The sequence below is a fragment of the Nansenia antarctica genome (assembly GCF_963989245.1).
Source record: "Nansenia antarctica genome assembly, chromosome: 7".
NCBI lineage: Eukaryota > Metazoa > Chordata > Actinopteri > Argentiniformes > Microstomatidae > Nansenia > Nansenia antarctica.
The window spans coordinates 55,437,006-55,458,658 of record NC_137677.1 but is presented as its reverse complement, the minus strand read 5'-3'; the positions used below and the strand labels follow the sequence as shown (position 1 = coordinate 55,458,658).

The 21,653-nt window shown below is 45.2% G+C and overlaps 1 protein-coding gene across 1 annotated transcript in view; it reads right to left on the bottom strand.

The window, feature by feature from the left end:
* The window catches only part of lrp2a (low density lipoprotein receptor-related protein 2a), a gene marked incomplete at both ends in the record, with an annotated part of 52,448 nt that overhangs the window by 7,024 nt on the left and 23,771 nt on the right, over positions 1 to 21,653 (bottom strand). The window contains 32 exons of the mRNA XM_080537269.1: positions 451 to 579; positions 789 to 911; positions 1,102 to 1,239; positions 1,671 to 1,787; positions 3,540 to 3,656; positions 4,935 to 5,054; positions 7,963 to 8,091; positions 8,196 to 8,441; positions 8,632 to 8,828; positions 8,943 to 9,120; positions 9,363 to 9,586; positions 10,287 to 10,457; positions 10,598 to 11,264; positions 11,623 to 11,918; positions 12,160 to 12,361; positions 12,879 to 13,010; positions 13,700 to 13,819; positions 13,927 to 14,052; positions 14,212 to 14,454; positions 14,553 to 14,585; positions 15,132 to 15,344; positions 15,450 to 15,739; positions 15,927 to 16,085; positions 16,230 to 16,395; positions 16,598 to 17,524; positions 17,795 to 17,983; positions 18,382 to 18,621; positions 18,973 to 19,186; positions 19,628 to 19,805; positions 20,340 to 20,449; positions 20,753 to 20,896; positions 21,010 to 21,176. Of these exons, the coding sequence (XP_080393395.1) occupies positions 451 to 579; positions 789 to 911; positions 1,102 to 1,239; positions 1,671 to 1,787; positions 3,540 to 3,656; positions 4,935 to 5,054; positions 7,963 to 8,091; positions 8,196 to 8,441; positions 8,632 to 8,828; positions 8,943 to 9,120; positions 9,363 to 9,586; positions 10,287 to 10,457; positions 10,598 to 11,264; positions 11,623 to 11,918; positions 12,160 to 12,361; positions 12,879 to 13,010; positions 13,700 to 13,819; positions 13,927 to 14,052; positions 14,212 to 14,454; positions 14,553 to 14,585; positions 15,132 to 15,344; positions 15,450 to 15,739; positions 15,927 to 16,085; positions 16,230 to 16,395; positions 16,598 to 17,524; positions 17,795 to 17,983; positions 18,382 to 18,621; positions 18,973 to 19,186; positions 19,628 to 19,805; positions 20,340 to 20,449; positions 20,753 to 20,896; positions 21,010 to 21,176 (6,705 nt within the window). The remainder of the gene's footprint in view (positions 1 to 450; positions 580 to 788; positions 912 to 1,101; positions 1,240 to 1,670; positions 1,788 to 3,539; positions 3,657 to 4,934; positions 5,055 to 7,962; positions 8,092 to 8,195; positions 8,442 to 8,631; positions 8,829 to 8,942; positions 9,121 to 9,362; positions 9,587 to 10,286; positions 10,458 to 10,597; positions 11,265 to 11,622; positions 11,919 to 12,159; positions 12,362 to 12,878; positions 13,011 to 13,699; positions 13,820 to 13,926; positions 14,053 to 14,211; positions 14,455 to 14,552; positions 14,586 to 15,131; positions 15,345 to 15,449; positions 15,740 to 15,926; positions 16,086 to 16,229; positions 16,396 to 16,597; positions 17,525 to 17,794; positions 17,984 to 18,381; positions 18,622 to 18,972; positions 19,187 to 19,627; positions 19,806 to 20,339; positions 20,450 to 20,752; positions 20,897 to 21,009; positions 21,177 to 21,653) is intronic.

The following is a 21,653-nucleotide window of genomic DNA, read 5'->3' as shown; positions in this document are numbered from 1 at the left end:
CAGGTGGAATATACAGTACACTATATGATGATATACTAAATGGTAAATGGACTGCACTTATATAGCGCCTTATTCCAAAGCGCTTTACAATGGCCTCTCATTCACCCATTCACACACACACTCACACACCAATGGCAGCAAGCTACCATGCAAGGTGCCGGCCCGCTCATTGGGAGCAATTTGGGGTTCAGTGTCTTGCCCAAGGACACCTCGACACGTGGACAGGAGGAGCTGGCGATCGAACCGCCGACTTTGTGACCTTGCGAGCATTAGATGCCAGCTCTACCTCCTGAGCCACAGCCGCCCCTATTATACTGTTTTTGACAATATTGACATGAATCTTCACTGACTTACTGTATGTTACTTGGAGTACTATACAAAGATCTGCTTGGCTTAGCCTTACAGAAAGGTTTATGATTGAGTGAAGACTGAGGTGGTCGGGGTACTTACTGCAGCCCAGCTCATCAGAGTGGTCTCCACAGTCGTCATAGTCGTCACAGGCATATTGCAGAGGGATACACTGGCTGTTGCTGCATTTGAACTCATCAGCTGAGCAGGGACCGTGTGTGGGAGTCTGGCCTGTAACAGACAAAAATGTCAATTCAAAGGAAGTTACAGGGGTCAATATTGTCAGAGAGAAGGATACTTCAATTATAATATATATTTATAGAATAGTGACAGTAAATTGCTAATGAGCTACTGTAATATAAATACAATGACGGCCTATATTTGTACTATTGTCTAGTCTCAATACAACACCTCAGCACTTGCGATTGGCCCACACTCACAATGCTCCTGTCTCTCATCAGTACCGTCACCACAGTCGTCCACAGAGTTGCACAGCTCATGGCTGTAGATGCAGCGGTTGTTGTCACAGCGGAAACGGAACGGAGGATCACACGGGATGTCCACTGAGGAGAGAAGACGGAGATGTATCCAGGCAGATCCATCAGACGATGGCAATATGTGACCGAAGGATAAAGACTACGACCTTCATCCATGTAAATGGTGTAACTATTATGAAATGTTCCTGATTTATATAGTATTTGGGTTCAAATGTGAGTTTGGTATAGGAAGAGGGATCTGTGCCAGGGGTCTTACAGCAGAGGTGGAGCTCCTCATCTGAGTCGTCTCCACAGTCGTCGTCCCCGTCACACTTCCAGTAGGGCTGTACACACACATGGTTCCTACACTCAAACTGGAGCGGAGGGCAGTAAGTCCCATTGGGGTAGCGGGTTGCTGTGGACAAGAAACATATTGTCCGTTACAAGTCACACTCAAATCTGTTACTATCGTAGGTTGATGATTTCTCTGAAAAATACTGGGGGTTTTTGGACAGAAAGATATGGGTTTATCTTAAAGGAGTATTGTATTGTATAAGGTTCAGAGATAGGAAATGTTAGAATAGATATAGCATAGCATAGAGTACAGCACAGTGTTTTATTTGTATAGTATAGTATAGTGGATAGTGTACATAGCCTTTATTTATGTAAACCAGCTCTTTTCCCTTCTTGTTTTTAGTTTTTTTTTCCTAGCACCAGGGGAGCCCCCCCTCCCAAATTTCGTTGTTTGGTACCTGTACTATATCAATGACAATAAAGACCATTCATCATTCATTCATTTGATGTCAGCTCAACACATAATGAATAGAAGAGATGAGTGACACTCACGACATGATATCTCGTCTGTGTAGTCCAAGCAGTCAGCGTTGCCGTCACATTTGAAGCGGTCGGCTATACAGTGTCCACTACCACACTGGAAGTAGCCAGGGTGACAGGTCCGAAGCTCTGCAACAAAAGACAAGCCAGCACACAATGTATCATCGACATTTAAACATTATAAACATTATAATGGCTCAAAAATGCTTTGTGAAATGCCATCACAACCTAATTTGAATTTCCACACATTTTTATTCATGCCACATAGTGAGGTATCTCAGATTCTGACCTTGTGTTCATGACTACTGTGAGTTAGGGATGGACGGTTTTTCGGTTAAACCGAAAACCGGGGTTTATAAAAATAGAAACGGTTTTTTATCAAAACCGTCTGAAACCGTTTTTTTTTTTATTTTTTATTTTTATTTTTAGAAGAATAAAATAGAATAAGAATAAAACTGGAACATGTCACATGTTTGTCGTGTGTGAAAATAACAATGATACAGTCTGAATCTGCCGCGCAATGAGTGAGAGGTTTGGTCAGTTGTGAAGAATAACTGAGGATTAATATCTAATTGGGATTATATTTAAGGGTAACGAATCACTCTATGGGAAAGATAGTTGCCTTCAGTTATTGGTAGATAGGAAAGGTTTTTTACAATTACTCGCTTACATTTAATAAGATCATTTTCGCTGCTCTCTGTAAAGCGCATTGGGTCACTTTTGTGAGAAATGCGCTATAGAAATAAAATGTGATTTGATTTGATATCAATCAATCAATCAAACTATATTTATGTTCTATAGCACAAATCATGCATTGAATGTAACTCCAAGTGCAGTATTTACTAAACCACAATATAATAAAACAAGAGCTATACGGATCAAGAGTGTTTGTGCACAGCGCCACTGTGTGTGAAGGCGCTACTGAAAGTGATGACAGAACGCATGTCTCAGAAGATACGCGGTCACTTAGTGACGCAAAGGTAGTTCTGTATTTATCTCTATCTGTATTAGTACATTTATTTTGAAAGCTCTATTTTGACAGCTCTACCATGGGCACTTTTATTTTGATGGGGCATTCTTTGTTGATTGACTTACGACAGTTCAGGACGAGTCAGTCTCGCGGCATGTGGTTTTTATGAAAAGCTTTAAGTATGTTCACTGCATAATTCTAAGTCTAATATTTCAGTGATTATTGAGCAGTATTCAAATATTTAAATACATTGAGCAGCAGCTGAAACTTTGTCTAAGAACCAAGATATTGAGAAAGCAGTTCATTCAATGAAGACGCTGTTCCAAGAGATGATCTTCCGTGCAGGCGTGCACCCTGGATCAGCGGAGCTGGTGTGTTAAGTGTTCATGTGTTTTCATGTATGGTGTAGCTTACAAAAGTCTGCCTTTCCACTTATATTTGTGAAACTAAGTAGCCTAAATGTGTTGTGACTGTGCTTACGGTGTTTTAATGGTGTTCGACATGAGTGTATTGTAGCAGTAGGGCTCAATTATTTGAAATTGGCGCTCTTTTTTTTTCTTTTTTTTTTTTCTTTTTTTTTTTTTACTGTATTTTTCGGTTAACCGGAAAACCGCGGTTTTACTCTCTGACGGTTTTTCGGTTTCAATAATTGGAAACCGTCCATCCCTACTGTGAGTAAACATCTACAGTCACCAGAATAGAATAGAATGTATTCTATTTATTCTCTAAAAAGAGGCATTGTAGGGACCACCATATTCTCCAGTAAACTAAATAAATGAATCTTGGTGGTCCTGTCTGTCTATCCAGTGACTCAAAAGGGGACATTTTATTGCTTCTTTGTTTAGCGCTGCCCAACATCACACACAAATAACCACCAGAAGCCACAGCCAAAACAAAGAGCCTCCACTCACCACAGTCCCTTTCATCCGAGTTGTCCTCACAGTCGTTGTCATGGTCACAGACCCAGCGGTCGGGAATGCAGTGCAGATTATCGCAGCGAAACTCGCTCTCGGTGCACACACGCGGGCCTAAGGAGGTATACACACAAAAACAGGATCTTAGGAATTATTACTGCATTAGAGCATATTACGTTATTATTATCATGGTCGTAGTTCACACTATTATGGAGACAGCACTGACAGTGGACACTACAATATAACTGTACTATTTGATATTTGATATATATCAAGATTCCAAAGATACAATGATAGATGATAGATGATAAAACTACAAATCCAAAATATGTCAAAACAAGCAACCGTCCAGCCATTTTTCTGTGGTGAGTTCATGGAATTTGTCCCAGGTTGTTCTGCCTGTGCATTACCAAAGCAGTTACAAGGGGAGTGGCGCTAGGGTTTCATCATACAACATAGTGATTTAGTGAGAGACGTTGGTCCTCCTTTGAAGCACTCCCATTATCCTCATTAGCTGACATGTATCTCAGAGTTGTTTAAATTCTCCAGGGCAGAGGTGGACAGCCTCCCTCACTCCCAGGCCCTGACATGCTGAGGACAGGTCGTTTCTCTACCAGCTGATAAGCCTGCTGCACACTGACACTGAGGCCGAGGAGAGAAGTGTGAAGTCTTTTACAAGAGCACTTTGTTATCTGATAAAACAATAACAGGCCCATTCTTTGCCATCAACGCCCCTATTTCATGTGAATGACTCACTGTGGCACTGCTATAAGAATGGAACGGAATCCGCCACTAGAGATGCCGGGCAGAGACTCATACTGTAAAAAACTGTAACCAACTGTAGAAAGTAGCCAGCCTTCTTAGTTAGGTGTGATTGGAACAGAAGGGGGAGTTTTCACAGGAGGCACAAAAGACCTGTCCTCGTAAGTCCCAGTCTGACCAAGCCACACAAACTAATGTATGGGTCATGTTAGGGTCATGTCCAACAACAGTTTCTGACCCCAGTGTTTCAACCCTGAACTCAGTAATAAAGTGTCTTTATTGGCTTATATGTGACAGCAGCTGGTGAAACCGGGAACACGTCAGCAACCGACAGACCGTTCAGACTGTTATTCTGAAAAGTGTAAATAAATGTCAACGTTGTCGAAAATCAATGGCACACACCTAGTTAGTGTAGAGTAGTGGGGATTACGGTACTCACCGAATCCATTGCATTGCAATGTTTTGGCTCGACTAGCGAGTGTATCATTGATTTTCAACAACGTTGACATTTATTTACATTCTTCAGAATGAAAGTCTGAATATTTTGATTGGTTTGGCAACTTGTTCCCGGTTTCACCAGCTGCTGTCACATAATGGGCTGATATTTATTTAATGTAGGGCAGAACTCACTGCAGCTGCGCTCGTCTGAGTTGTCCCCACAGTCGTTGTCCCCGTCACACCTCCAGCGCAGGGGGATGCACTGGTGGTTGTCACAGCGGAAATCCCCAAGAGGGTTACAGGTCACCTCGTCTGGAACGGGGCAAACACAGCGTTATGACTCACTGTCATAGACAGACAGACAGACAGACAGACACGCACAAACACACCATTTACACTTTTTTTTTTTTTTACACAGCCAGACACGACCAGATTAATGAGAAATTCTTGAACACTGTGCATCACGCTATTTAATATAACAATGATGATAACTAGACCACAGAGCTTTGAAGTGAGGTGGTGCCCCCTGGTTTTTTAATTAAAGCAGAAGTGATCATGTGGAGGGAGTAGAGCAGGGGTCGGCAATTAGGTTTGGCCTCGGGCCATTTTTTTTTTGAGCCACTAGATGGCGGGCCCGAACTTTTTTTTTTTTTTTTTTTTTTTTTTTTCTAACACCAGGGGAGCCACCCCTCCTAAATTTCGTTGTTTGGTACCTGTACTGTAGCAATGACAATAAAGACCATTCATTCATTCCATTAATTCATTCATAAGTAATTGATTGTTAAAAAATGTGACACATTCTAATGCTTTGACTTTTCTTTCGAAAAATGTACACATCGCTAGTCAACTAACACAGCTTGTTTTGTGAGCCTGCTAACAATGTAAAGTAGTGTTGTAGTTAACTAGGTAACAATGTAAAGTAGTGTTGTAGTTAACTAGGTAACAATGTAAAGTAGTGTTCTAGTTAACTAGGTAACAATGTAAAGTAGTGTTGTAGTTAACTAGGTAACAATGTAAAGTAGTGTTGTAGTTAACTAGGTAACAATGTAAAGTAGTGTTCTAGTTAACTAGGTAACAATGTAAAGTAGTGTTCTAGTTAACTAGGTAACAATGTAAAGTAGTGTTCTAGTTAACTAGGTAACAATGTAAAGTAGTGTTGTAGTTAACTAGGTAACAATGTAAAGTAGTGTTGTAGTTAACTAGGTAACAATGTAAAGTAGTGTTGTAGTTAACTAGGTAACAATGTAAAGTAGTGTTGTAGTTAACTAGGTAACAATGTAAAGTAGTGTTGTAGTTAACTAGGTAGCAGTCCAATCCATTACGTTGCAGTATTTTGGCTTGACTAGCAAGTTTGTGTTGTGATTCTCAACAACGTTGAAACGTAGTTTCACCCTTTTCCATAGTTTTGAATAATAAATGTGTGGACTGACGATGTAGCGCAGCCTAGCTTATTCTAATAATTATTTAACATACTTTCATTCTGAATAATTCCCCCCTCCTCCCAGACAAGGTCACATTATTATTGGATTGGTTGTTTGCCTGCCGGGTGAAGTTAGCTAAACATTTAACCTGCTAACTAGCAAGAGAAACATCATGTCACTCTCCAAAGGTGTAAAGAGGAAAGTTGACGGTGAAAACAGGGCATTTAAAGAGGAATGGACAGCGAACTATAATGTTCATCCTACCTGGTTTCATCAACGCAAAGCCGTTGTGAGACTCACATCTTCCGTGCTCACAATGTTCCCTTTCTATACATGCGAGTCGTCCTTTTCCTCAATGAATGTGATAAAGACGCACGAGAGGAATCGATTGATGCAAAAAAAAACTTGAGAACTGCCTGCGGATTAAAGTGACGTCCATATAACCAGATATCAAGCAAATACTGACCGATGGGAGATACCACTTTTCACATTAAGTGAGTACCAAGCCTGTCGTTATTGTATTTAATAACCTAATTGTATTTTGTATATTTTGAATGAATGGCTCATTGTAATTATTATCCCTAATAGCGTGTTTGCTCTGTCGTTTCAGGAGCATAGGCCTATGCACCACCACCCCTCGCATAAGCGGATTACTTTTCTTTCTTTTCTTTTTTTCACCGATTTTGTTGTCAATGTTTTTCAGAATATTAAACTGAATTTGCTTTGTTACTGTTCATATGTGTGTTGCAGTCACATATACGTAAACATTACGTTTGAATTATTTACTGAGCTGGTGTTATTTTTTTCAAACCACACACGGCTATTTCAGCACTACACGTTGTCCACCTACTTATGATTCACTATGAGGGGTTCAGCGTCAGTGCGCTTCGGTGCACCCCGCTGCCTGATTGTCTGTCCCTGTGTCATTCACTCTCAACATGGATAAAAGTACAATAAGCATTATTCAGGTGGAGGTAGATTCTCTATTCGGACATTATAGGCGCTATATGTGGGACTGTCGGTCGGATATTGTAGTAAAAAAAAAAAAAAAAAAAAAAAAAAAAGTGGATTCTCCAAATATTCTGCTGGGCCAAATATTATTGGTGATGGGCCAGCAATGGCCCGCGGGCCGCCTATTGCCGACCCCTGGAGTAGAGTATCAGCATGCCTCGAATGGATGAGCTCTGAGCTATGCCAGGTCTATAGGAGAGGAGAGGTGGAGAGGTGGAGAGGAGGAGAGCTGGGCTGAGCTGTCTCTACCACACAGTGCTGGGGGTTAGAGATAGTACTGGTGCTGGCCCTCCACCTGGCCCGGCCGCTGCATTCTTACAGCCAGATTAGTGTGGATCTCCCCTCCTGCGTGGGGATGGCACTAATGGAGTGAGGGCCTCTGATAAGAGATGGGAGGGCTAGGGCTGGTGTGTGTGTGTGTGTGTGTGTGTGTGTGTGTGTGTGTGTGTATCGAGCACAGCACAAAGAGTGCAGTGTGTGAACCTTGCCCTAAAAACCATTGAGTGTGCGCACACACGCACACACGCACAGCCCATAAATCCTGAGCCTTCTCTCAGGGGTAGGTGAATATGAGGGGGAGTGGTGAGACCCTTTCCATCAGCACCTTCCACTTCCACTCTCAGTAATGTTCCACTGGAGGGTGAGGGTGTTGGCTAATAGCCCCTCATTCACTCTCTCTCAACACACATTGGTCTCTATTACAAACCCTTCTCATTCAGTGCCACGGAGTTGAGCTGGATGATTTACTGTATGTCAGGTGCGCCGGTGTTGTTGTGAACTAGACTCACCGCAGGTCTGCTCGTCACTGTCGTCTCTACAGTCGTCGTGGCCGTTGCACAGAGACCACAGTGGCACACAGCGGTAGTTGGTCTTGCAGTCGAACTCGGTGTGGTTGTCACAGCGGTAAGACGGCCCCACTGTAAGAAGAGCACGGACGTCAACGATAAAAGAAGAATAGCTGAGGAAGCGAGTGTGTGTGTGTGTGTGTGTGTGTGTGTGTGTATGTGTGTGTTTCACTCACTGCACTCCTCCAGCGGCTCGTCAGAGTTGTCGCCACAGTCATCGTCTACGTCACATTTCCAGTTCTGGGGGATACAGCGTCCGTTCCGGCATTTGAACTGGCCGGGTCTGCAGGTCCTGCTGGAGCAGTGGGCGGGCTCCTCGTCAGAACCGTCCCCACAGTCGTCCTCCCCGTCACACTGCCACGACTCTGGGATGCACCTCTTATTGGTGCACTGCCACTGGTGAGTCTCACACTGGTGGGTGGCTGCACAGAGAGAACAGTTGATTAGATCTACGGAACAGCATAAACCTATCCTTGTACTTTAAAAAACTAAGACCAAGGAAAATCAACATGGATGGCATTGGACTGTACTTTTAGTGTATTTCATACAGTAAATACCATTTCAAGTGCTAAAACTCAAATGTGAATGCTAAATTCTAAATGCTCTACCCACCACAGAGCACAGGGTCTTCGTCAGAGCCATCATGGCAGTCCTGGTTGCTGTTGCACAGGAAGTGTGGACTGGTGCAGTTGCCATCGTTGCACTGGAACTGGCCTAGCCGGCAGTGGCGACTGGGGCATGTGGAGGGCTCATCAGAGCCATCTCTGCAGTCCCTCTGGCCATCACACTTCCACCAGATAGGGATGCAACTGTGTGTGTGTGTGTGTGTGGGGGGGTAATACTGTTTAGGGCTCACCAACAACTCATTAACATCACAGCTTATAGGCTATAAAGGCAATGAGTGTACAACTAAACTTTCTCACCGTTCATTGTCCGCACATCTGTACTGAGTGCTGGTGCACATGGGCAGGCAGCGAGCCACGCCCCCCAGCTGGACAGTCAGGAAGTGGTCTGGGCATTCACAGGTGTGACCCCGCCCTCCGTCACGGATCAGACACAGGTGGGAGCAGCCTCCGTTGTTCACGGCACAGGGGTTGGTCACTGTGGGAGAGGGTGGGGGGGGTCAAAGAATCAGTCAAACGACCCCTATTCACTCCAGCGGGGCAAACATACACACAGGCATGGCATTGTTTCACCGCAAGTAAACACTTAAATGGACTTAAGTAGCAGGAAATGCCTGTATGAAGAGGTGATGCCAATCTGAGTGAGGGGAAGGAATATGACACTAAAGAGAGTGCTCTTGAAGACAGGATACTCAGATTACCACTGGCTCTGGGACTCACCAATGGGCTGTCTGTAGGGATGGCACACGTGGATGTCGAAGGGGCGGTGTGTGGTGTTGACCAGAGACTGGCGGCCCGTGCCATCGTACTTGTTTCCTTTCTCCACGGTGCGGGTGTTCCAGTCAGTCCAGTACACTGTCTCCTCAAACACAGTCAGGGCAAATGGATGGGGCAGCACCCCGTCATACACTGTGTGTCTGTGGTATCCCTCCAGGTCAGAGTACCTAAAGGAGCAGAGGAGTAGTAGGGTTACAGGAGTAGAAGGAGTAGTAGCAGTAGTATCAGTAGTAGTAGTTAGTATTATTATTATTATTATTATTATTATTATTATTATTATTATTATTATTATTATTATTATTATTATTATTATTAGTAGTAGTAGTAGTAGTAGTAGTAGTAGTTGTAGTAGTAGTAGTTAGTATTAGTATCAGTAGTAAGTAGGAGTAGCAGTAGTAGTAGTAGTAGTAGTAGTAGTAGTAGCAGTGGTATTAGTAGTAGTAGTAGTAGTAGCAGTGGTATTAGTAGTAGTAGTAGTAGTAGTAGTAGTAGTAGTAGTAGTAGCAGCAGCAGTGGTATTAGTAGTAGTAGTTAGTATTAGTAGTATTAGTAGTAGCAGCAGTAGTAGTAGTAGTAGTAGTAGTAGTAGTAGTAGTAGTAGTAGTAGTAGTAGTAATAGTAGTAGTAGGACAGTAGTAGGAGTAGGAGTGGAAGTAGGGTTAAAGAAGAAGTTGTAGGGTAATAATAATAATAATAATAATAATATATTGGTTTTATATAGAGCCTTTCACAAACCCAAGGACACTTTACAGAATTTACAGACAGAAAGTCAGACAGACAGAGTACAGACAGGGTAGTAGTAGTAATAAAAGTTAAAGGCCAATACATCTAGAGCATTGTAACAGAGCATGATTGTATGTATCTTACTCTATGTAGTTGAGATGTGCGTCAGACCAGTACAGCATGTCGTTAGTGTAGTCAATAGTGATGCCATTGGGCCACTCAATCTTGGTAGTGATGATGGCTGTCTTGTTGTTTCCATCTGTTCCAACACGACCAATAAAGGCTTTGTCCCCCCAGTCTGTCCAGTAGACATACCTGACAAGAACCACAACACAAGTTAAGAATGCTTCAGAAACCTGGCCATATCCAATTAAGTAAGAATCAATTACATCTATCCATAAGAGGTTTGCCTATTCATTTAACAACATAATGATAATTGGAAGGAATCTACTCACCCGTATTTTGGATGAACTACAATGGCCCTGGGGTTTTCAAAACAGTAGGTATTATTCCCGTCCACACAGTGTTCTGCCAGCTTTCTGACAAACCGTCCGTCCAGCTCCGACACTTTGAGGCAGTCCAGGAAGCTGTCCACCCAGTAGAGCTTCCTGGCCACCCAATCAACAGCCAGTCCCTCCCCGTGCAGTATCCCGTTCACCACCGTCTCCCTGTTAGTGCCGTTGTAGAACATCCTTTCGATCACCCTGCGGCTAACATCAATCCAGTACAGGCGCTTCTCCACGCGGTCAAAGTCCATGGCTACCACACTGGTGAGGCCCTGTAGGATGAGTGAGTAGTCCTCACCGTCTGTAGACAGGTTCCTCAGGTAGTAACGGTTGCTGAAGATTAGGTAAGGCGTGATGTTGCTGTTCTGGCGACAAGTACGACCGTCTGGTTCTCGGAGGAACCCGGGGGCGCACTTACACACGTAGGAACCGACAGTGTTCTCACACACCTGGCTGCACACGCTAGGTGTCTCGGCACACTCGTTGACGTCGTCGCACGTCTTGTTGTCGGACATGAGGCGGTAGCCAGGGCGACAGGTGCAGATGAAGCTGGTGGGTGTGTCGGTGCAGTTGTGGTCACAGTGGTGCATGGAGGGGTCTGTGCATTCATTAATACCTGCAGCCAGGACAAATGTTTACAGTGAGAGTTTACAGTTTAGTTGACGATTAACGGGTACACCTAAATAATAACATAGTAGTGAACAGTAAAAAAATACGTTGTTAGTATTGTGTAACACCAAGACTCTTTTCTAACGTGTTCTGAAAATATGCATCTTTTGAGAAGTTGGACACAAAACAATTTAAATGAACAAAAACTAATTTGAGGAACACAACTGACAATTTGTTTCACTTGTCTACTATAAGTGTTTTTTATTATTAATATTATTATTACTATTATTAGTGTTTTATATTATTGTTTTTATTTTTGTCTTACTGAATGGCACATCTTGTAGCTCTTGATTGTAATCACTCACCACAGCCCTTCTCGTCGCTGTTATCAGAGCAGTCGTCAGTCCTGTCACACACGTTGCTCCGGGGGATACAGTGCCCGTTGTCACACCTGAACTGGCCGGGGGCGCAGGTTGGAGCTGCCGTGTGGCACAGGCGGTCCAGCTCGTCAGACTCGTCCCCGCAGTCATTGTCGCCGTCACAGATGAAGTCGTGGGACACACAGCGTCCATTCTGGCAGGTGAACTGGTGCTGCTGGCACGGCTGGTAGGTACATCCCTGCTCATCACTACTGTCACCACAGTCATTACGCCTGTCACACCTGCCACCAAAAACAACATTCACTCAGTGTGCTTCTTTGTACACCGGGGGGCGCTGTAGTGCCAAGATTGACACACGACCTGACAATCTCCAGTACACAACAACGATGAACTGAATTAATCTGACTTGCATAGCTGTCAATCAGTGTGCTTTTCAGTTGAATATTATTTCTACGATGAACGTCACTTTTGTGTTTGTGCTGTTTTTTCCTGGTGAAAGCTACCAGTTCCATGTTCTCATACCTATAAGAGCTGCGTATGCACAGGCCGTTGCTGCAGCTGAACTCATTGATGCCACAGGACCTTCGGGTGCAATTCTGGTGCTCATCCAGCGCATCTGCACAGTCCGCATCACCGTCACACACCCAATCATGAGGGATGCACTTCCGCTGTGGCGGCTGGTTGTTCACACAGGTGAAATCTGTGGCTGAGCATGTACGATTGGCTGCAAACCAGAGGGGACAGAAAATTACACCCAATTACATCTGATGATGCCTCCATAAACCCCCTCACATTTTCTGCATTTCTAGCATTCCTAACTGTATTTCCACGACTTCTAGCCGAGGAGTTTCCTGTCCACCTAATGTGATTGATCCCCATTGTTTGAAGTGAGACTCATGCAGAGGACAGTGGTGTGTCCAGGCCATTTTCTCCTTATTGTTAGCACCACACATTGGTGAGGCATGACATAAGGGTCTTGATCCACCCTGAGCCAGGCAGCCAGGAGGCTGAGACAGGCACAAAGTAACGAGTGAGGCAGGAGGAAATCAGGAATGCGAGCTCCTTAGACTCTGGCTGGAGACCTTCAACAGGAGCCAAAGACGTCAGTCTAGTCTCTCTCTCCCTCTCTCTTTTTCGACCCCCTCTGGCTGGCAGGCATCCTGACGTTTCCTGACGAGGGAGGGGGTGGAGGGGTGGACGGGGGAGGGGGGAGAGGGGGGTAAGAGAGAGAAGACACTCACCACAGTTGTGTCTCTGGTCCTCGTCACTCATGTCTCCACAGTCATTGTCCCCGTCACAGATCCAGGAAGAGCCGATGCACCTGCCGTCGTCACAGCGGAACTGATTTGTGTTGCAGGTTCTCACCAGGGTGGCTGGAGAGAGGAAAGGGCACGTCAACCCAACCATTTATACTGTCCAATCCATAGTGTCAAATAATACTTGAATTCATTTACATTTGGACTTTTTTGGCATATAGCAGACGCCTTTATCCAAAGCGACTTAGAACAAATACATTTGTCTAAGTAAGTCAATCATTTATCCATCAGTAAGAAAAAGTAAGTTATGTTATAATTATACTATTATGCACAACACAAAATACATTGTGTCCTTGCTAATTGGTTTTAAAATGGTCAATGAGAAAAATTAGTGAATGGCTGAACCAAAACAATAGTGATGAGGCGATCAAAATAGTCATGGCAACTCTGGATTCCCATCTGTGGTGATCTATTCAAACAAAAGCTAAAGTCAGCCTCTGTAACTCTCCTGCAACAAAGGAAGGAGGAGGGCCAGTGTTTGTCAGGGAAGACTGGGGGGCGTCACCATGGAGGAATGCTGCAGACAATAGGAGGCCTGACTGACCACATCCCCAACAAAGGCATACACCACTGACTCACACACACACGTCACCCATGCTGCACACACACACACACACACACACACGCAGAAGCATGCACGCATGCACACAAACACACACAAACACAATTTGGTAACACTTCAAAATCTACACATGCTCACACACCAATTCCACCTTTACTAAGAGAGGGGTGTATGTAGTACTCACTGCAGGAGGAGGGCTCATCAGACTCATCAGCACAGTCAGTCCCTCCGTCACAGTACCAGTGGGATGGGATACAGCGACCGCTGGAGCAGCGGAACTCACTCTGGGAACATGTGGAGGTGGCTGCAGGGAGACAGGCTTATGGTCATTTCATATATCAGTCATAAAGAGGGGACCACAGGATCTCTTTCTCTGTCGGAGCATACCCATTGTTGCCCTAGGGGACTCACCACAGTGTGTAGGGCTCTCGTCACTCATGTCCCCACAGTCGTTATCCCCATCACACAGGTATGAGCGTGGGATACAGATGTTGTTGGTATGGCACTTAGTGTGGTCTGGCTGACAGGTCCGCTCCGCTGAGAAGAAGGGTTGAAATATTTGTGTTTTTGACAACAAAGACCTCACATTTCTAAAACTCCCATCTCCCATCTTTCTTTAACATAGACACTCCTCTAACCCATGAACAAATATTTCTGGTTTAAGTGACCAAGTCATGTTGTGAGCAGTAGACTTACGACAGTTTTGCTCGTCCGACGTGCCATTGTCATAGCAGTTGTTGATGCCATTGCAGACGTAGTCCTTGGCGATACAGCGACCGTTGTTGCAGGTGAACTCAGAGTTGGGGTCGCAGGGCCGGAACAAACACCCTACCTCGTCACTGTTGTCCCCACAGTCATTGTAGTGGTCACAGCGGTAGTGGTAGGGCACACAGCGACCATTCCCACAGGTAAACACAGTGGGCTCGCAGGTGACAAAGGCTGCCAATCAGAACCAAACACCACCAATCAGACCAAGCTCTAGGCAATGGGGTGAGAGATCAGGTGAACGTGAGCAAACTGGTAGATATTGACTTTACCTGACAGGGCAATAAATGATGCCACTTGAGGGACTGCATGCAAGATACAAGTACATTGTTTTATTGGTTAGTATGTGGTTGTTACAAGAGAACAAGCATCACCATGGTTAGATTAGATTAGTGAAAAGCAAGCATACACACCAAAAGGGTTGAAATCATTCTTGGATCCTGAAAAAGAGAGTTGTTGCAGTGAGAAACAGAAACTTGGTTAGAGGCACCATGTTAGTGGCAGAGAGAGAGAGAGAGAGAAAGAGAGAGAGAGAGAGAGAGAGAGAGAGAGAGAGAGAGAGAGAGAAAGAGAGAGAGACAGAGACAGAGTAGATGTACCAATCACTGTACAACAGAGAGAGCCATCACCAAACACAAACCACGGAGGACATATACTAACATCTAAACACATAACTCTGGACTAGGGGCTGATAAAGCACTGACAAAGAGCAAAATCACTGGTAAATCATTAACATTCAGCTATGCATTACATCTAGACATGCAAAATCATCTCATTAGCATGACAAGACATTCCTAGATGAATAAGACAAACAACACATTTCTACGAAAGAGACACAACACAGGTTCTACTAGGCACCATACCACAGACTCTCTCCAGCTCATCACTGCCATCACCGCAATCGTTGTCATTGTCACACTTCCACTGAGCGCGGATACAGCGTCCGTTCATACAGGTGAACTGGCCCGTCTGGCAACGGGTCCCGTTGTCAACTATACAGTGCTTGTTGTCAGACAGGTACCAACGCCCCTCTGACGGACAATGACACTCGGCACCCTGGGGTCCTAGAAAGAGTGACACGGATGGCTGTATGAGAGCTACAAAACATAAACATCCCAAAAATAAAATAACACCATTCGCACAGGTTTACAGGGTTACGCTGCCAGTACCTGGGGTACAGATATGGCTACAGCCTCCGTTAAACTGTTGGCAGGGGCTGTTACACTGCTGCTGCTTGCTGTTGGCCAGCACATGGACGTCCATGGGCCTGGATGGAAGGTTCTGGACCATCACCTTCAGGTCAGAGCCGTCATGCTTGTTAGCACGGTAGATACTGCGAGTGTTCCAGTCAGTCCAATAGATGTACTGGCCGAACATGGTCATGGCAAAGGGGTAGATGGCTGTGCTGACAATGACCTCCCGATTGGCCCCAGTGAGAGAGCAACGCTCAATCTTCTGTCTGGAAACGCAGAAGAAACACACAGTGCATAGCATTAGAATCACCAGAAACTAACCTGGCCTGTGTATGCCAATAAAGCTAAATCTAGCATACATTAAGTACAGTGTTTGATAGAGAACAGATTTTCTATCAAGGTCTGAACTGACAGTTATAGACTTCTGAGTGGAGAGGTATTAGAAAGTCTTACAGGCTGGCGTCTGCCCAGTACAATCTCTGTTCTTCATAGTCCAGGGTCAGTCCATTAGGCCACACAAGGCTGCTGTTCACAAGCTCTGTCCTGAAGTTGCCCCCTAAAGTAGCACGCTCAATCTTCGCATTGGAACCCCAGTCCGTCCAATACATATATCTGTGAAACACAAGGGTATAAATCATCATCCCATTGTCAAATCAACAATGGTATACATGCTACAGTAAATACTTATAGAAGATATTGAGTGAGAGCTTTAGGCGTGGAACTGTTCACATTCTTGTTTCGTTTGCCCAGTCTTACCCCCTACATGGATCCAGCATTATGGCCCTCGGTCTGGGTACACGTGCGATGATGGACCTCTGAGACCCGTCCACAGCCATGGAGTTGATGGTCTGGTTGATATAGTCGCTATAGTAAATCCTTTTATTGATCCAGTCATAGGCAATACCATCAGGAGCCCCTAAATCTGCATAATCACAAACACAACCACACCACTAGTATGAGCCTATATCTTGGGATGAATAGTATTTTTGTGGGCCTGGCTCTTATCTTTTATCTTTTCTATCCCTGAGCATGCATAAAATGGCTAAAACATTAGAAGCCAAATGCAATAGATCATGCTGTTACTGAGAAAATGTATAGATGAATATAGACGTTTGGCTCCTTACCTGAGGCCACTACTGTCGGAGGGGAGGTGGGAGAGGACAGACTGATGTAGCTGATCTTGCTTGTACCAGCCCCTGAGCTCTGAGTGAAGTAGATCCTGTTGTCTGTGCGGTCGAAGTCCAGGGCCACAGAGGTGCGGGGCACGTTGACCACAGGGAAGGGCAGGGCGTGGTCATCAGGGTCCAGCCGCAGGCTCCGCACCGTGCTCTCAGTGGTGTAGATAAGGTAATCGTCCCGCGACACCACACAGCCTGCGTTGTCCGCCCCCAGGTTCCCAAAGGCACAGCCACACTTCCTGGCCTGAGGTCCTGCCCCAGGGATGGCGAAGCAGAAGTGGGCACAGCCCCCGTTAGCCTCGAGACAGGGATTGTGATTGAGCTGCTGGGCAGAGCTGGGCTGGGTGCGCTGGTCGTAGATGGTCACGTCTCTCAGCATGTTGACATTGTCTCTGATCACCGCAGGCTGTTCTGTGCGACCAGGCTCCTTACTGGCCTGGAAGACCTTCTTGAGGTTCCTGTCCACCCAGATAATGCTGCCCTCAAACACTGTGACCCCATAGGGGGTGGGGTAGCGGCTGCCATACCTGATTATCTCTGTCTCTCCCCCCTCTGGGTGGACACGGGCAATCATATCCAGGGAGTCATCCACCCAGTAGACGTAGCCAGTCTGGTAGTCCAGAGCTAGGCCTCGGGGTGTTATGATCCCAGAAGATACCAGTACAGTGCGGTTGGTTCCATCCAAGAGAGCTCGCTCTATCTTGGGGCTCTGGCCATAGTCGGCCCAGAAGAGGTATCTGTTTTTAGGGTCCACCACTATGTGGCGTGGCATGTCCACCTGGGTCTTCAACAGCACACGGCGGAAGGTTGTGTTTAAATGCAACACCTCCACATACGTCTCAGAGAGGAAGGCATTGGTGAAATAGAGGTTCCCTGAAAAGTACAGCCAAGATACAAATATGTCAGCACAACACAGTATACTGCATATTTGAGCAAAGGATTCTACATAGACATTGCCTTAAACAACACTGACCAATTGTGACAGAATGGCTGAGATAAGATAAACACACTGTGTCCCATGGGCATAGCACATCTGCTGCCTGACCTTTACTGTCTTGCTACTGTCTCTTTATTGTCTCTATCTGCTGGCATCATTTAAACCAATTCCTGGAGAGCTGGTGTGTATGGTTGTGTACACAATACCTGCAGCCCAGTCCACGGCAATGCCTCTGATCCCATTGCGTCCAATCCCAGAGGTGACCACTTGGCGGAACCCGGCACCGTCAGGCTTGATCCGGCGTATTCCGTTCTGAGACGCCACCGTGCTGCTGAAGTCACACCAGTAGATGAAACCAGATGCCATGTGGACATCAACGTGCAGAGCATTACGACCTGCAGGGCGTTAGTACAGTAGGTTAGACACAGAAATCAACAGGGCTTTTAATCGGGATCAGAATTAAACTTAATAAACTTTTAATCGGGATCAGAATGAGCTAATTGATTTCCTGTACTACTCAAAATCTATCAGATAGATCTGATCCTGGATAACAAAAAATCTGCATCATTCTGATCTAGGTTGAACGTTTTTGAAATACTGAGCCCAGTTGTTTTACCAATGTATCATCACTGTGTGATGATAAAGATCTACATCTACAGCTACATTTTCCCCTTAACTCTACAATCCACTGCTATCCATCTATCTATCTGATTAAAGTGTCTGAAACCATACAGATATTACCTCTCCTCAGAACTACAGGCTACAGCCGTAGTCTTATCTGACAAACACACACCTCTCCCAGCTACAGGCACCATGGCCTCAGAGTGGTCGTCCCCCTCCAGACTGAAGCCCTTGATAGCAGACAGTGTGGAGATGACCACGTAGGACTGGTACGGCGCGCAGGTTCTGTTGTCAGCGTTCAGCTTAAAGCCTGTGGCACAGGCACAGGTGTACAGGCCTCCAGGACGAGGGAGGCACAGCTGCTCACACACACCCACGTTGTTACTGCAGCCATTGGATGTACCCGCCGAGGCTGTGGAGACAGAGACGTTACAAAGCCAATCTCAAGGCTAGTAATTATCTCCTCTGTTTTCAGGGGGGCAATTATCTGCTCTGTTTTCAAGGCTCTTTCCATACCAAATGTTCTTCCAAGAGGAGGAAGAACTGGTAAACTAATATTCTTGCGACCTTCGTCGTAGTAATTACCCATCAGCTAAAACTTTGAGCTTAACTTTAACGGCAATGTCATAGTCGAGCCATTCTTTATCTATAAAACGAAAGCAAAAAACGAAAGCAAAACAGCCGATGGCTTGATTTCATTCAGAGAACAGTGTAAGGCTTATTCTGTCTTGGCTGTGTACAATACACCCCTTCAGATACTCACTCTCCCTGTAGTGCACCTTCAGCACTCTCAGTCCAGAGACATTGTCACGCAGCACAACCTTGTTGGCCCCGGAGGCCTTGTCGACTCGCTCTATGACCTCAAAGTCCCGGTCGGTAAAGTAGAGGAAGTTCTTGTGAACAGCCACACCCCAGGGATGGGACAAGCCTGTCACAATAGTGATACGATTTGTCCCGTCTGGGTCCCCGCGTTCAATCTGTGGGGACATCAAGACTGCATTCAATTCAATGACATCAAGTCTGCATCAAGCAAGTGAAAAAGGTTGCTTAAACTAAGAAAGGCCTGAAGTTTCCTGACCACATAACCTAAGCAGGAAAAACTCTGGGCCCTAGTTAACAATAGGTATAGAATGTTTGTACTGTATAAGTGTAATATATATATATATATATGCAATTTAGCTGATGCTTTTATCCAAAGCGACTTACATTGCAGTGAGTGCATACATTTGTCAGTATACTATATTGTCCCAGCGGGAATCGAACCCACAACCCATGAAGTGTTGTTAGCGCCATGCTCTACCAACTGAGCCACAGAGGACCACAGTATAGTGTAATATAAGTGTATGTTGATAGTGTCTTCAGCCAGGTAAATATGAATGAATGAATCATGGTGGTTAATAGTGTGACTGAAGACCCACTATTCCGGTGCCTGTGACAGCCCAGTACAGCTTGTTCTCTGTGATGTCCACAGTGAGGAACTCTACATGGTCCAGGTTGTTAGTGAACAGGGTGACAGGATTGGAGCCATCCATGTCGGCAGAGGCCACCTTGGCAGGGATGCCACTCTCTGTGCCCTGGTCCGTCCAGTACAGTTTCCTAACAAAAGAGATACAGCTATGAATACAGTGATCATGTTGTAAGATATAAAACACATCATATGATAACATCTACAGATACTCGTTTCCATAATATCTTTTCAAAAGATGCAGTAGCAATCTTTGTGTCTTGTGCAATACATTTATTGTTACATTTATCTATTTATTGTCCCTAAGGAGGACATTCGCTGGGCTTTTGCACAAATGCTGTATAGACATGGGCGTACGTTTGAGTGTAATTGTGTGTGTGCGGGCACTGTGCCCCCTTCAAATCACATAACAGCACATACTGTAGGAGTAAGTTAAGCCATTATACATTATGAAAGCAGAAGGTGAGCAGCTGATATGTGGCCTGTTGTTTCCCTGGTCCTAGGTTGTTGGAGTGTGTCGTGTTGTGTGGTGTCCACTAACACTGGTTGAGCTCTCTCTGGGGGCAGAGCAGATGGCGGGCAGACCAGGCAGGCAGGCAGGCCGATAGGGCTCAGTGGCTGTGGGGATGAGCGACCGTGCCAGAGCAGTGTTAAATGGGGCTTACCCACGTGCCGGGTCCACAGCGATGCCAACCGGAGAGCCCGCGCCAGTCGGGGAGCCGTTATTGGTGATTAGTGTCTTCCTGTATTGTACCTCCCCTCTCAACCTCAGAACCTGCCCCAAACACACATGCAGCTGGTCAGTTATTTTGTAACGCTGGAATACTGTAATTACAAATGTAAATGTTTTTCTTTTTTGTTTTGTTTATGGAGTAGTCGTGTTTAGTTCAGAGTATAGTAGTTTAGTTACTGTGTACCACTGACAACAGCATATCTCCAAAGTGACACTACTCTACCCTACTGTACATGCAATTGATCAGTCAGCCACCCATCTTAAAAAAAAAAAACAGTACTCTATTTCTGTTCACAGGAGCAATGACAGAGTATGGGATTAATTCTGCTCGCCGGTCTTTCTCACCTCAATAGACTGTGAGGTTGGGTTGGTGTAGTACAGGTTCTCAGTCATCCAATCAAGGGCCAGGCCTACAGGGGAGCCCAGGATGGCTGCAGGGGCAAACTCTGTTCTGTTGGTACCGTCTGACCTCACCCTGTGGATCTCACCCTAGGGAAGAGATGGGTTGCGGTTTAGTCAGAGAGAAGGGGGTTCATCAGACCCAGGGAGAGAATACTGCCATCTCAAGTTGTTGTCTGTTTGTGGAGAATAATCACACTTACCGGGTGCTGCACCCAATAGATGGTCTGTTCGATGTCATCAAAATCGACATCATATCCATTCTGAAGCCCAGCAACAGGGACCATGGCGTCGTTGCTCTTGTCCTCTGGGTTCAAGGAAATGCCATAGATGATACTGTCTCTCACCACCACCAAGAAAGGATCCTCGACTGCAGGAAAACAACGATATCAACAACAATTTAGTGGCACTAATGGAACAAGCCTATATTAGCTTTTTAACATTTATTTTTTTATTCCAAACACTACAGCTCTGAATCATAATGGCTTCTATGAAATTATACATAATTGAACACAATGTGGTATCACCACACTACATCAGTCTTAAGAGCTCCTAATCTTGAAAGAGGAGAGGGCTTCAGATTGGGTGGTGAAAGTTTGTTCCACAATCTGATTCGCTTTGTCATCACAAATTAGAATCAATGGATAGCTGCAGGCATTTTCATTCTTGGGTAATCATTGGCCTCAGGGGAGACTGAGTTCTGCCTTCCTTGAACAAGCTGAAACCTGAGATGGGTTAAGCTGTTGACCTAAAGAGGACTCCCTGGACTTCAGATTAAAGGTCCCTTGTCTTGTTGAAACCTTAGACACACTTTTATGATTCTCAATATTTACCTCTGGAACAGGAT